Consider the following 16005-nt stretch of genomic DNA (forward strand, 5'->3'; position numbering starts at 1 on the left):
CTTGTTCGCCATTAAAGGTATAAAAATGTTTTTATAGTTAAATACAAAAAAAATTGAATGACATTAAATGTGATCTTCGAGAATATTAGATACTGAAAAAACGATTGCATGTAAGTGTGTATTTTGTAATTAGTTTGTACACTAAATGTAGATTGCATAGGGTTACCAACTGTTTGCATGTGAATCCAACAAACCACTTCCAATAACCAGTGCAGAATTACTCCTCACTTTCCCTGGCACGCGCTACGCTTTGCACGTTGCTCAGTTTAAGTGCAATAAGGGGGATGTTCCGATTCTACCCAGGGATGACACACAACTGAAGTACTAACACTGCCTGTGAGACTGACGATACTTCATAGTCCCGGAATGAATATACACACAGAAGCAAAACGTCTAGCACTTTTACAAAAACAGATCTTTCTATACTACCCCGGTCTTACTCGTTTCCTGTTTCCCGTCCTCCATTCTTTCTCTAAAAGCAGCTGATAGACGATACCATTAACTTTCAGGGTAGAGCAATTTATTTCGGCACAAAGACTTGTTTTTCTTCGCCATAAAGGAAGGGGAAACGGGAAACACCGAGAAAAGAAGTATAAATGATTCTTATGGCACCATTTAAGGTTAAGTGGTTTATAGGGAAAGGAGGTTTGCTTTAAAAAAATGGCACTATATTTCAGCCACCCCTCCGCGTAGGCTGTTGCTATGTTCCCAGTTTCTATATGGGTGTGGTGATTAGATAGCAGAGCGAAGATTGACTCAAATCCTGTCTGAGTCAATGTTGACTGGCCCTTTAAATCTACAAAGATTTCTTTAATTGGAATATTTTAGATTCTCGCTTATTATAGGGACCATGTGTGCAATCTGAAAGGGGACACTTACAGTGTAAGCTGAAAGGCTGTGGACCGCCCGAAAACTCTACTTCAGGTAATAAAGTACAATCTAGTATCTGTTTGCATTTTCTTGGCGCATTTGTTTCCTGCTTCGCTGCACAAAACACACTCAACAACAAAAACCTATTGTGCTTCACGGTATGATGAGAAAAGTTGTGTGTTTTTTATGTCTTTTGGCAAACCTTTATCCGCTTGTGTGTTAAACATCATTAGTTCTGAAAATGAGCTGTTGATATTGTTTTAAAGCCTTTTTTCAGCTTTTCATTGTCGTTGCCTTTTAATGGTCGGATTTCTCAGTTATTGTAAAGCAGGCTTGTGATTGTGACCGATGTTGCTGTCGGAGGCAACAAGTACATTGTGAGAGTAAGTTGGAGAACAAGCTGCCATTTCATGCGGTGTGTATGTAATATATATGTATATGTATATGTGCGTGTGTGCCCATTTGAGAAAAGTTGCTGTAAATACGTGTGTCCGACCGCCTATCTGGATCCCACCCCGCGCCCCAGACAGCCGCCCTCGGAGCCGCCAGCCTCGCGCCCCGCACAGCCGCCCTCGGAGCCGCCAGCCTCGCGCCCCGCGCCCCATACAGCCGCCCTCGGAGCCGCCAGCCTCGCGCCCCGCGCCCCATACAGCCGCCCTCGGAGCCGCCAGCCTCGCGCCCCGCGTCCCATACAGCCGCCCTCGGAGCCGCCAGCCTCGCGCCCCGCGTCCCATACAGCCGCCCTCGGAGCCGCCAGCCTCGCGCCCCGCGTCCCATACAGCCGCCCTCGGAGCCGCCAGCCTCGCGCCCCATACAGCCGCCCTCGGAGCCGCCAGCCTCGCGCCCCATACAGCCGACCTCGGAGCCGCTAACCTCGCGCCCCGCGCCCCATACAGCCGCCCTCGGAGCCGCTAACCTCGCGCCCCACGCCCCATACAGCCGCCCTCGGAGCCGCCAGCCTCGCGCCCCGAACAGCCGCCCTCGGAGCCGCCAGCCTCGCGCCCCATACAGCCGCCCTCGGAGCCGCCAGCCTCGCGCCCCGCGCCCAGGAGCCCGGGCGGTTCTCTCTCTCCCCTCCACATGAAGCCGCTTGTCGGGCAGTAACTCGGCGGCGCCACCTCTCCTGGGGCCGCAGCCTTTCTGCTTTTACTAAAGCTGCTTTACCGACATCCATCTGAAGTTGTGCTGATTTTTTTTTTGTTCGTGGGATAATTCATCCGCCGGAATTAAAGCCGCACACCGGTTTCGCACTCGGGTACTTCGGATTCATCTTAATTAATGGGGAATTGGAAAATAAGGATTTATTTCTGCATGTGGTCTTTTCCTATATAGGTGATAACCGTTTTAGCTTTATTTTGGGATTTCCACTTAGACACCTAAAATATAGGTGATCGTAAATAACCGCAATCAGTGGCGTGGGAGTGTCTTCGATATCGGGGGCACGACTTCATTTGGTGCGGGTGTGAGTGGGGCCAAATTAAATATTTGGGGGTGCACATCCCACCCTTCGGGTCCTATGCCGCTGATCACAACAGACCTGTAGCTTTTAACAGTAGTTTTCAAGTTGAAAACCTCTATACACACTGTGTCGTGCATAGGTCGGGGTTTAAAATAATTGTCCAACACTGCAGTGTGAGTTTAACTGGCAGCTGTGTTTGATGGGTCGTATTGAACAAGTGTCTGCAGCTCCATCGTCTTCTGCTGCAATGCAACGTTTAAATTCGGGTTGCGGCCTCTTATATTTGCCTTTTTGCCCTTCATGCAGGCTTCCAATGTACTGTAAAAATGCCATGATGTTCCTGCCTACAGAAGTTCAGGTCTCTCCAGTTTGAACCTATCCCGTTTTTCCCAGTTATTGGAGCTTTGAATGATGCCTTATGAACCATTGTACATACGTATAATTTGGCGTGTTCTCTTTTGTCCTTCAGGAGAGTGTTACTCACGTGCTAGTCTTAATGCAGCTTGGCAGTTTCATTGGAAACTAGTTTTTCTGGTATATTTTGATAAAACTTGAATTACGGTTTCACCATCTTGTACAAAAAGTACATTTACTTATTGCTGTAAGACTAGTTTAAAAGAAACCGTTCAAAAGTGTTTTAATTAAAATAAGCCCATGGCAAGTGCCTCACTAGCGTTCAAACTAATGGACCTTTTTGTTTTTATGATCACAGAAGATTCAGATGTGTACAACAGGAGCATATCTGGGTGAATGAAACCCTAAATTTAATGCGTTTTCTTTCTTAGTTTATGCTGTGTTTTATATAGTGATTCTTAAGCCATTCGGTTCACACTTTGCAAGACAAGTACTTTTTGTAATACGCTGCTCTTTTCATGTAAGCATTTATCTTAATATTGTGCAATCCGATATTCCACGTGCTGTAGATTAGAGGTGAAAGGGTGCTATTCCTTGTATTTTTTTTCCCTAACCCTTTCAGTCTTGTATTTCTAGATGGAGTGTAGATGTCAAATATTTCAACCAAATCAAAATCTTTCACGGTCAGAAATTGCCAATTAATGCATCGGTTTTAAATACACTGTCATGCTGTTAAATTCTGTTAGTCGCCCATTGAAATACTAAATATTTAAAACCATAAGAACAATCACGTCTTGTCAAGGTGGTATTAGTTTTTTTTTTTTTTTTGGGGGGGGGGGCGTATTTACTCCACAGTAAATATTCGCAGGTTGCTCTCATTCTAGTCCCTCATTATGTTCAGGATGCACTTCTCTTCTGAAGGAACAGTATTCCTACATCCTGAAATTACTCTTAGTTGGTGATTCTCCAGACACTGAATCTGGAGTTTTATGTACTGTAATATAATAATCACTGTAAATGTCTGTGTTGTGTGTCATAGTTTGGCATGATCCAGTCAACTTGTTTTTAAATGGAAAAAAGTGTCAGCATACACAAAATCCTCATGTATACTGTATGAATTAAGATATGTTTACAGTTAATGGTGACACATTTGGTTTTATAAATCAAAACATTGTATCCTGAAATGGTCAAATCTTATCCTTAGCCCCCCACACCCCCCCAGCAGGGAGCCAATGAATACCTCACATAACACTTATTATGAATCCAATCTTTCGGTTTATTTATTACTTTGTGTATATATGTGAATTTGAGCTTATCTCGGAAGATAATCACTGTCCTGTCACAGCAGGTTGTTGAGTGGATGTGAAAGGAGAACAAATGTCAACCCCCCCCCCCCAGATTATTTTCCTTCTAAATTGAGGATGGAAACCCCTGCTTTAGACGACCGCCAACAAACAATGGCACTCGTTTGAATACTAAAAATACACCAAGCAAACTTCAATAGTAACATGGAACATTTTGGCAATCAATATGAAGTGTCTAAACAAAACATCCATCAATCAAAGAGCAACACCAAATACTTCCTAACTAGAAGTAGGTTCTAGATTCCCTAGAACCTTCCTCAGTAAAATGCTGCAGACCGCCCATTTTTACTAGATGTTTATCTAATACAACTACAGTGCGATGTAAATTCAGTTTTCTGGGAGGGAGAGGAGACCTTTTGATGGACAAACGACAGACATAGCATTTCGGTTTGTAGCGCTGAACAGCTTTGACTAAGTGTTCCCTTAGTGTGGTTTCTATAGGATAGACCTTTTTTAGGTTTAATTTTCATCAGGCTACCAGTGAATGACCAGCATATGTTACTTTTTCAGGCAATCAGCCTTGAGTGATTTAGTTGCTGGTTTATTGGGTACACCAAGGACTCAGACTGCAGGGTACCACAGTATTCACCAGAGTGTATTTAATACTCGACTTTCAGTCTGTACCTTGTCTAATAATCCTGTTTTGAGAGTGGCACGCAGCCGGCATCACTGCACAGATGACACGTATAAAGCGATGCTCTCCTCTTCTTCTCAGTGTCTTTGACCCCCCCTTAGCCCGGCTGCTGAGCAGCTCAAAAAGGCTCTGCAGCACTTTGAACATCTTATCCCTGTGAGAGATGAAATTGTGATTAAGAGCCGCAGTGAACCAGGCATGTGTTTATCCTACCAGAAGGGAAACTACATTGTAAAGCACAATGCATCTTGTTGGGGAATTCCCTGCTTGTGAATGCAATTTCTGCTAGGCTTGAGCGTTCAGGAACCGTCTTTACGGTCATTGTTCAGAATGGCTCCACCTCCCAGGGAATCCATAAGTTTAGCGTGACCATTGGAAGGGTTTTCAACAAATGGCTCATTGTTCATCGGCCATTTCTTCAGCCGGTATCTAGATTAACTTGAGAACTGGCCCAGAGAGCTGCATACCTGTGAGAAAAGAACTGAGAATGAGGTAGAAGGAAGTGAATGTGTCTCGTATTCAGCGAGGCTACGTTGAAATCACATTAGGCTTGTTTTCAACGCACGCTCACTCTGTGTTTATGTTGAAATGTGGAGGTGTTTACTGTTCGATGTATGAATGATGGTGACGCTCTGCCTTTGGTATCTGTTCCGGGCGAAACAAGACTACTCTTTCACTTGCTTACATCTTTAACTCGTGTCTGTTGGTGGATTTTAAAGGCATAGGCTGTAAAATATGTTTTTGGGTTCAGAGATCATGTGATCAATTCTGGCCACTGAAAGTATAGGGTGAGCCCTTCAGTCTAGCACTGTGAAGTATCAGGATGAATCAGAATGAAGGCATATTAAACCTTCAGTTTTTCGTTAATTGACTCAATAAGACCGTTCGGTGAGGAGGTACTAAATTAATTTCTCTGTCTGTCTCTCTCCTTTTTTTGTTTCCTGTTTTTAGAATGTTTACCGCGCCGTATGGGCCTTGAACCCGCCACTTGTAGCGGAAATAGGAGGCCCTAAGCAATGCGACTTCTGGAGGAGGGCTCCTTCCTTTTCTCTTTCTCAGCCTGGGCAGTGCAGATTTAAAAGCGTTCATCCCCCCCCCCCCCAGCTTACTCTTGCTGCTGTGCCTTTGCCCCCTCGCTGCACAAGCATTCGCAGTATCGTGTCTGTCAGTCACGCAGGGCATCCGCTAAAGGAGGCTTGAATGTTTGCGCTATAGGTATTGGCCCGAAGGGTTTCAGAAACGGTGGGTGTCCCCGTAGGTCAGAGAAACCTGGGAATCTTTGGCTTTCTTGTCTGAAAGCCAGCTTCTCGGGAACAATTTGAGTGACGTGCTTGTGGCTGTGCCTGGTTCTGCATTCAGCAGGTCGCCAAACACATTTTACATTACCGTGCAATTTTTTACGACAGTGGTTTTGAGACGCTTAAAGAAATCACTGTATTTTACATGGAATAATGCTGGCAGAAGTGTCATTTTTTTTTCTATTTTAGCAGCTGATTGTACAATCGCAGTATGAATTTCCTGAGGCTTGTTTGTCCTCCATGCAGCCCAGCGGGAACAGTCGGAATATGGGGTGAAGCAATGCCCACTGTCGTCACCGGCAAGCGGACGTGGCGACGCTTAGCTGCGCGAGGCCGTGCCAAGCAGCGCTGCCACACACCACACAGACCCCCCCTTTGTGTGCTGTCCTGCAACAATGCGTTGAGCCAATTACCTCGCTCTCCCTGCAGGCTGGCTTCCCAGTCTTCACCCTGAAGAATTCCTCAGCCAGCTCTGTGTCGGGAGAAATTTTGTTGGTAGATTCTTTGTTTATACTGGCTGTAAGAGTGGGAGGGTGCACTGTTGAGGAATTTTTGGCTTTAATAGCGTTTTATTTCTGCATGAAACACCAGTATATTTCCTGCTTCCAGAAATAAAACCTGAAAGCTTATATTTTCAGAGCTTAATGTTTTGGATGCGCGTAGAAGGATTACAGGATCTTATTTGGTTTAAATAGTCGTTTCCTCATTCCATTCTGGTTCTGTGCAGATTTCCCAATGTGTGGGTTACGGGCTTTGAAAGGAGGAAGAAGGCATTTCATTACATGCCAGCAAAGGGCTTTTGTCACTTGCTAATCAGTAATAATGATGATAGATAATTAATTCATTCCCTGATTAGAGTCATCCCAGGACGCACAGAGCTGAGTACAGATGAATGACATGCCTGTTTACCACGTGTAGACACTGTTACACCTTACGCCTTCAGCTTTTTTGTAAAATAGCCCTAGTGAAGAACAAATCAATTTTTGCTCCAGTTTACGTCATCATACATCTCAGACATCCACATCTGCCACACCTTTTAGCCAGTAATGAAGGCCTCCCAGTCTGTGATTGTCTGAAAACCTAATCCTTTGTTTTGCGTAGAATAGCTTGCTCTTGTGATTCACTGTTTAATTCTCAGTCAGTTCCTGGCAGAATTAAAACCAGTGACTGCGGTGACAATTTTAAGATGTTATGAGGATTTACCAGTGCGTCAGTTCTTGGTTAATAAGCAAAGCAGTAATGAAATTTTGTCAGTAGAAGTACGGTCTTGATACAGAGCTGCATTTGTTTTGACCTTGTATGACGACCATAAATCTGACATTTATCGGGTTACTCTTCCACTGAAGATACAGTTACAGTAGCAAAGTGAATGATCAAACTTACTACACTTCATCTTCAAGTTGTGGGAGGTTATGGAGCTCAAATTGATCCTTGTCAGGTGACTCGATACCTTTTATCTCATCTTAATGTCAGAGGCTTCGAGGCAAAATCATTACGCAAACCGCATTGAAAGATGCAGTGACTGTATGATGGGCAGCCATCCTAAAAGCCAGGCACATGATCTCTGATCTCAGGTCATGTGCCTCTTCGGTGCTGCCTCCTTGCTATAAGGGGCCTCGGTGTTAACCATGCAGGATATCTGTGACGCCAAATGTCCCTCTTGGGGGTTCCTGTGTCCTGGTCTCCCTGCAGCCTCCTGGTCAGACAGAAACGCTGAAACGTTTTTCCTTAACGTGGTTCTGTGCTGTACGTTTTTAATTTATTGTTCATGACTGTAGCTGCTGTGTGTGTGCCTAAGTAATGATGGAAAATATTTCTCATGGCACGCATACAGTTTTAGTAGTTCATCTCACTGTGACTACTGCCCATGTTTGTTTTCAGCCAAAATCTTCCTAAAGTACTGCAAAAATAATTTTATTATCCTTTTTGTTTTTCATGAGCTGAAGCATCTGTTGCAAATGCCTATTTTTGGAATAACTTAAGGGTTTTTTACCTGTTTGGTCAAAGACATGTAAACTGTGCTCTTCATGAAAATAGGCATGAAACGGCCCAAGCAGACTCGATACAGTATGTATGGTTTACTCCCGTTCCCGTTTGTTGGTGGAGCTGCTTATTTTTTATTTGGCAGTGATTTCTGCATGTTTTTAAATTTTTGCAGGTTCAAAATGTTATTGCAACCACTTGGTCCAACCTGTGATGTGAGATTTGGGGCGTTTGCAGACTTGGTTTCATATGCATTTGGCTGACTTTTCACATACTTCATGTTGGCTTGCCGACAGGAATCTTCACTGGCTTTCGTTTTGAAAGGTGCCTGTCTGCGTTGCATGAGTCAGTCGGTTTTGCTGGCCGGACTAAACCATGAGTGAACTGGAACAGCTGCGACAAGAAGCCGAGCAGCTGAGGAATCAGATCAAGGTAAGAGGACTAACTCTGCAGATGCAGACCTACAATTACCTAAAATGATGATTTTAAATTTTTATATATTTTTCTTTTGATCCATTGAGATCCATTTTATGCAACCTGGCCTGCTTCCCTGTTGCTTTTAGGATGCCAGGAAAGCATGTAGCGATTCCACTCTTGCACAGGTAAGGACTTGGGGGAGGGATGTGGGGTATTTTTGAGGAATTACCTAGAGCAGTGTTTCCTGACCCAGTCCTTGAAGACTCGCAGACAGTCCACGTTTTTGATTATCGATAGCTGGGAGGGAGCAAAAATGTGGATATTCTGTGGGTCCCCAAGGACCTGATTGGGAAACACTGCTCTAGAATAAGCAGCTATGGTGCAACTGTCTTGCAGTTTTATGCTTCCTGGAACCAAAAGAACATCGTGTACTCGGGGGGGGGGGGGACACACTTTCCATACTGGCCTAATGTTGCCTTTCTGTAAATGGCAGATCACGGCTGGTCTGGATTCAGTGGGTAGAATACAGATGAGGACAAGACGTACACTGAGAGGACACCTAGCAAAAATCTACGCCATGCACTGGGGAGCTGACTCCAGGTCAGTATGACGGTCCAGGCTCCCATTCGACTGGCCCTCTCTGTCTCTGTAGGCCCTTCGTATGCAGATGTCAATCTTATCTTTCATAGTTTGTCAGAGTAAAATATTAAGTAGCACATATCAGTGAATCAGCCACACTTGAGCTGGGATTAAAATCATTAATTATTGATAACTATATCTCTTAAAGTACAGCTCTGCTGGTGATATCTTTTTTTTAATTATATCTCCCCGAGTGTGAAAATGGCTCGTGCTAAGTTGCCTTGCCCCAAGGGGAAGGATATATGAGTTTAGATGCCCCCTGGATGACCTAGAGGGGGAGAAGAGCCCCATGTTTGTTTCATATGCCTTGGCTGACATTTGGGCTCTGCCGTCGCATGCTGCCTCACCCCGCGGATGGGCTCGCTGCACTTCCTCCTGCTCGCTGTGGGGGAGGGCGGGGAGAGGCACCCCTCCTGCCTGAGTACGCGGGCCCCAACAGATCGCGCTTGTGAATATTGCATGATACGGCACAGTTGGTGTGGGTAGAATCTGTAGGTGCGCTGACTGCGAGGATGGCATGGGGGGGCAGATGAGGTCCTTAGCTGCTGCTGAACCTTCATTAAAAACCCAAGTGTGGTCTTTCCTGCAGTCTGCGCAGCTCTAGGGCACGGTGCAGTTTTGTGTAGGTGCTTGGTAATAAACCAGCAGCCTGATAAGATATCTTCTTATCACATAGGTTACTAGTCAGTGCATCCCAAGATGGGAAGCTGATCATATGGGACAGTTACACAACAAACAAGGTGAGTATTGGCTCAGTGTATTCTGTGACGTGTCTCAGATACCTGTGCGAGTTCCTGAGTCTCCTGTCTTTGGGCGCCCCTCTCGTGTCGGATGGCTCTGATGACTGTGCTCCACGCCCCCCTCCACCCAGACACACGCCATCCCCCTGAGGTCCTCTTGGGTGATGACCTGCGCCTACGCCCCTTCTGGAAACTACGTGGCGTGTGGTGGCCTAGACAACATCTGCTCCATTTACAGCCTGAAGACGCGGGAGGGCAACGTGCGGGTGACCAGAGAGCTGCCCGGGCACACAGGTGAGGGGCGGGATCTGGGGGGTTGACCCTCTGATAGTGTTTCCCAAACCAGCCCTCAGAGACGCACTGTGGATCCCCAAGGACCGGATTGGCTGCTCTATGATAATTAGCCTGTTTGTTACAGAGAGGCCTTTCTCAGGAGGGGAAAATGGTTCCTAATTAAAGACTTCTATTTTTTCATTCCCTGTACCCCCTTGCAGGTTATCTGTCTTGCTGTCGCTTTCTGGATGACAACCAGATTGTCACTAGTTCCGGGGACACCAACTGGTTTGTTAAATTTGTGATTTCGTTTACACTATGTGGTCATTTTTAAATATTTAACTTGCCCTAGTCATTTTTTTTTTTTTTTTTTTTAAGATTGCCTGCTTGGAAACTTATCAAAGATAGGATCGGGAATGTGGGAAGCAGTTCTGCATGTGCTCTTTTCATCTGAATGACATTCCCATCTGCCTTGCAGTGCATTGTGGGATATCGAGACCGGCCAGCAGACCACCTCCTTCACGGGTCACACTGGTGACGTCATGAGCCTGTCCCTGAGCCCAGACTTCAAAACCTTCGTGTCTGGTGCCTGTGACGCTTCTGCCAAGCTCTGGGACATCCGAGATGGAATGTGCCGGCAGTCCTTCATTGGCCACATGTCCGATATCAATGCCGTCTCGGTGAGCATGGGCAAGCATGCTCCCATCTGTGGCTTATCCATCAATGTCCCTCTCCCTCTGACGGCCCTCTAATGTATGGTGTTGCCACGTCTCTGTGTGCAGTTCTTCCCAAACGGACACGCCTTCACCACGGGCTCCGACGACGCCACCTGTAGGCTGTTCGACCTTCGTGCGGATCAGGAGCTCATGATGTACTCCCACGACAACATCATCTGTGGAATCACCTCGGTGGCCTTCTCCAAGAGCGGGCGCCTCCTGCTGGCCGGATACGACGACTTCAACTGCAACGTGTGGGACAGCCTGAAGGGGGAACGTGCAGGTCAGCGGCTGCCGACTGGGGCCGGGGGGTTTGGTGGAGATTAGCAGAAAGCTCACTATTCTGGGTAGTGGTGTTGGCGGTTTTTAAGAAAAGGGCAAAAAAGTTCACAGAGCATGCTGGATGTAAATATTTATACCACCTTCCATATGCATTTCAGAGGGTTAGGGTTGATTTTTACTCGCAGCACATTTTCCATCTCTTGTAGCTTTGTTCTTTTTATAAACCATTTTACGGTTTTCCTCCCAAAAACAATTTTTGTAAACAGTTCCACATGCTAAGAGTGGAGAGAAATGCGAGAGATGCTGGTCAGCCCAGAAACTGATCTTAATGCTATCACTCTCGATTAATATTAATAAGATTAATCTACAGATTAATCTGACAGTTGATCAAGTAATCCTGAAGGTTCTCATTGAGCAATGACAGAACTGAAATTCTTAAGCCAGACTTTATGAATAGAATGCTGTTGAACTAGAGTTCATTCAATGCCAGTAATGAAATATGAGCATGACAAACACATCTGATAGTCATGTACAGTACCAGCCAACAGTTTAGGCACGCCAAGCTGCCTACAAAGGCGAGTGACAGTGTCACATCACATAACCCGGCCTCCTGACATACAGTGGTTTTGGTTCTCTTCTGGAGTTTGACCAGAGAGTGAAGGAAAAGCGGCCAATGAGAGCTCAGCACATGTGGCACCTCCTTCAGGACAGCTGGAAAGGCATCTTAGGTGGCCTCTTCATGGACCTGGCATGGAGGAGTCAGTAGGGCCAGTCGGCTCCTGGAACAACCGGGGTTAGGGGCCTTGTTCAAGGGCCCACAAAGCTGCCCCCCATTTTTTTAATATACTTTTTTGGTCAGTGCATAATTTCATGTTTTATATTTCTGTCTTCTAAAATGGGGAGAACAATACAAATAACCTTTCTATGGGTGGGTGTGTCCAACCTTGACTGGTTCTGTACATATATCAGGGCATGTAGTCAAGTGATAATATTTAACTGTCATAATTAATATCGCATACAGTGTATTTCAATTTAAACTGGCAGCCCATATGTGTAAGCCTGCTTAAAATGCTTTGTCGATAGCTGTATCACCCAGCTATTAGTGTCTAACTGAACAACAAACTCGTGAATGTGCTGGATTAGGAAAATTAAAATATAGACTCAATGGACCCGCCTAGATATTGTAAATCGGTTTCGTGACGAGGATGCCATCCTAGGGTGGGCATTTGGATATGTTGGCTGGGCATCAGTGATGGAAATGAGGGCGGGGGGTAGGTGCTGACTCCATGAGTTGTTCGCTGGGGGTCTGTCTCTGTAGGGTGGATACCCTTAGCCACACCCCCCGCTCTATGTCCTGTTTGAGTTTCTGAAAAATCGATATCAAGTCCTGTTTTCATTCATGATTTTTGTTTGTTTTTTTTTTGGGAATAGAGATTGTAAGCATTAGTGCTGACAAGGCATAATGCGTGGGCTCCGCCCCCTCCCCCCCAGAAAAAAAGAATAACACACATGGCGTCATCCATAGTTCCCCCCAGCTGACCTCTGCTTAAGTTCCCCTAGAGCCGTCATGGGCTTTTACAGCTGGACAGTAGGTGGCAGAAGGAGACGATGAGACCGCAATGCACACAAACGCAGCACAGCCACCTGACGTAGGGATATGCACGTCTCTCTCGCTCCCGGTGTGTCTGTTTGGGTTTATTGCAAGAAGTCGATGAGGATTAGGATTAAATAATTGGGGAAACAAGAATAATTTGCCGGTACTACAGATGTAACATGCTCATGTTACGGAGATAATTGTTTAATTTTACAGGTGTGCTTGACGACTTTCTGCTCTTCTCCTAGGTGTCCTGGCTGGCCACGATAACCGGGTCAGCTGTTTAGGCGTGACAAACGATGGCATGGCCGTCGCCACCGGATCTTGGGACAGTTTCCTCCGAATCTGGAACTAACAGAGGGGAGGATTTTGGCCTGAGGGTGGACGGTGGCACCTCCAGCCAAAGGGGAGATCTTACAGCTGGGACATGATCGCGTTCTTATTGCCATCGGAGTGAAGTCATCCCCCCCAACCCTTTCCATCTCTTCACTTGACTACAGAGAGCTTTCAATGACTAGTTAAGTTAAACTGTGAGATCATATGTGAACCCTGGTGACCAGGCTTTGCTCGATATCATGGTCTTTGAGAAGCTAGGGGCACTATTTATTAATGGCACGTTATATGATTTTCATAAACAGGTGTCTGTTTATGAACATCATGTACTGTATTATACATACATTTCCACTGGGTATTTGTCAGCTCGCTGTTCAGTAGGTTCTGCCCTCCACAACGTTCCCAAACTTGGATTTAGGACACAGTTCCGACGAATCACGCCACTCCTACGTTTTGTGTATTCATGAGTCTATGAGCGTGCATGTGTATCTTTGTCAGGGTATATAGGTGTGCGTGTTTCGCTAATGTTTTGTTATTACATACAACCCAGTGACATTTACATGACTTTCTATGATGGGCTAATCGCCCTACTGGTATACTTTTATTACAACACGTTTTGAACTTTGTTTTACGGAACAATTCCATAAATGTTTTTTTTCTTTTTTTCTTTGTGGTTACAAAAAAACAAGGGTAGGTGTTCTGATGAAGGTCACAAAAGGTTAACTAACAAAATAACGCTGGATTCAAACCCCGAAGTCCAGCATCATGCATGGGTCACTTCATCTTCACCTTGAAAGCCTTTGAAGGTGACGTGGAGACACTTGGGGAGGGGAGCTGGACTGTGATGCTCCAGGCCGTGCAATTTCCGCCTTGAGGGAACCTGTTTCCGGGGGCTGTAGGCAGGACCCCTGTTCAGGGTGAAGTCCATAAATGCAGGAGAGATGCTGATCCTCATTATTCGGGGCCTAATTATTCTGACCCAAGCACCCATTTCAGAACCATGTAAATACAAATTCATGGGAACTGGTCCCAGTAGGAAAACCTACTTCAGCAAACTGGCTTAATTTAACCGGTTAATTTAACATGTTCTCGACATGCACGAGCAGCTTAGTCATCAGGGTGCGTCCATAAAAAATCCGAATTTTTTATTTTTTTTTACTGGCACTGTAACACCTCTCGCTGTCTGTTTTGGGCCTGTCTTCGTTCCTTCATTCTCATGGGCGTGGAACTTGTCACCGGGACTGTAACGGGACTCGAAGCCTGTGTGGTGCGTCTTGCTCTGGCTGGGCCTCACCGGCGGAGGCTGTTGTGTGTCCAGAAGGGAGCCCGTGAGGAAGCAGGGCCTTCGTCCCCCAGAGGGCAGCGGCTGCTTGCAGAGAGAGGCAGCCTGTGCTCACCGGCTGGACTTTCTTCGCATTGACTTTAACAGACCACATGCACACGTTATACACTTGCATGTTTTATGCATAGGATTTCGTTGTGATGTATGCATATCTGAACATGTAACTGGCTCCCACCACAGGCTGGGGTCTGTCAGGGCGCTGCCCTCTCTCCCCATTCAGAATAGCCTCACATGGCCATAAGCTTATATAGTGCATTTGTATGACAGTCAACCTCGACGGAAGACGGTTGGGTCCTGACTGCTATTTTGACCGCAAACGTGCCCACTTGGCTGAGTGTGCCTTGGAAGTGGACTGCCGGCCTTAAATGGCGTGAAGAGTCAGCCTACAATGTATTAAAATGTCTTTTCTTAAACAGAATGGGTTATGAAGTGGGAATTTAAACTCTGTCCCTTAAATGATTGTATTACAATGAAGTCGATCACCATCTCCAGTTATTGCCATTCATGCTGTTCTTCTCCGTGGATTTAACCTCTGTTCGCTGATGGCATGATAGTGTCAGAGAGTCTGAACACCACTGTGGTGTGAAATACTATGCGGAGTGTAAGCACCTGTATTACTGTACTTCTGAGACTCATTTTTGCATCATACTTTACCACATAAACTGAACTGTGGAGATCGAATTAAGGACTTTCTCTGCATGTACAGGTGCCAATACCAAGTCAGTCATTGTGCAGGTGAGCTAAGCACCGATTGGTTGGGCCAGCACAGCTCTCACTGCTGGTTGGTCAATAGTATTTGCAGCTTAGACTGATTTAAACGTACTTTCACATGGCACAATGCTGACATCCTCCACTAGATGTTCATAGTCAATCAGCGATTGATGCTACTACGTAGCAAAGGTGTTACACTGGTAAGTTGACACGCTGTGCCTGTGTATGTCATTACCAAAGATGCAGATAAATTGATTTTTTTATTTTAGTGAATTTTTTTCTGGAAGATGGGAATAGTCCTCAATTGAGATCCTCTAGTTTGTTATAATGGACAGGCCACAGAAGTATTGCTTTGGATACAAAGTGATGGTATTTAATGTAAAATCGTCAGTGTAAGGATGCCTGCAGTATGCAGATCATTTGCAAAGAGCTGGGATGAAATATAATGGTCCTGTTCCATTTGTTATTGTTTTATGTTTTTTTTTTTTCATTTCTTGTTTTAGTCAAACGTTGCCTGAAACTGCTTCCTGAAGAAGCATCGCAATCCTCACACACTACTGTTTAAACATTTAACTTGAAATTGAACATGGAGACATTAACGATCAATAGGACAGCGGGGAGCGAGTCTCGCTTCCCGTCCCGGACCCTGGGCGTCCCAGCTCTGCTTCCTGTGATTAGTGTTATTCATTGTTGCCATATCAACACTGATTTAGTTTTATAGCGCTCTGCCATTCGGCTCCTTTATGTATCCAGCATTGTCTATTTATTTTCTGTTGAGCCAGGCAAAACCAGGAACCATGAGGGCCGTGATTTTTTTAACAGTGCTATTGTGTGAAATTAATCACTTACTATGAAATAACTTTTATAGTCTTTTTCACACCAGATTTTTGTTTTTGTATTTGTACAGTGGCTCGATATACTGATGTTGCCATTACTTGACATTGTAACCAATAAAATCTTTTAACCAGGACTGCCAAATTGTCATTGTGATGGATT

General features: G+C 45.3%; 1 protein-coding gene across 2 annotated transcripts; it reads left to right on the forward strand.

The window, feature by feature from the left end:
• Nucleotides 1-728: 728 nt before the first annotated feature.
• Nucleotides 729-15979, forward strand: LOC125709004 (guanine nucleotide-binding protein subunit beta-4-like). Of its 2 annotated transcripts, none has more exons than XM_048976985.1 (10): nt 729-924; nt 8287-8394; nt 8526-8564; nt 8873-8979; nt 9695-9758; nt 9890-10052; nt 10253-10319; nt 10510-10711; nt 10814-11030; nt 12872-15979. In XM_048976985.1, exons 2-10 carry the CDS (start codon nt 8338-8340, stop codon nt 12976-12978), a joined length of 1023 nt encoding a protein of 340 aa, XP_048832942.1. In that variant the 5' UTR covers nt 729-924; nt 8287-8337; the 3' UTR covers nt 12979-15979. The 2 variants fall into 2 exon arrangements, with proteins under 2 accessions (XP_048832942.1, XP_048832941.1); XM_048976984.1 differs by having other exon boundaries at nt 730-924; nt 8259-8394.
• The last annotated feature ends 26 nt before the right edge of the window (nt 15980-16005 follow it).

Source organism: Brienomyrus brachyistius, chromosome 15 (genome assembly GCF_023856365.1).
Source record: "Brienomyrus brachyistius isolate T26 chromosome 15, BBRACH_0.4, whole genome shotgun sequence".
NCBI classification, from domain to species: Eukaryota; Metazoa; Chordata; class Actinopteri; order Osteoglossiformes; family Mormyridae; genus Brienomyrus; species Brienomyrus brachyistius.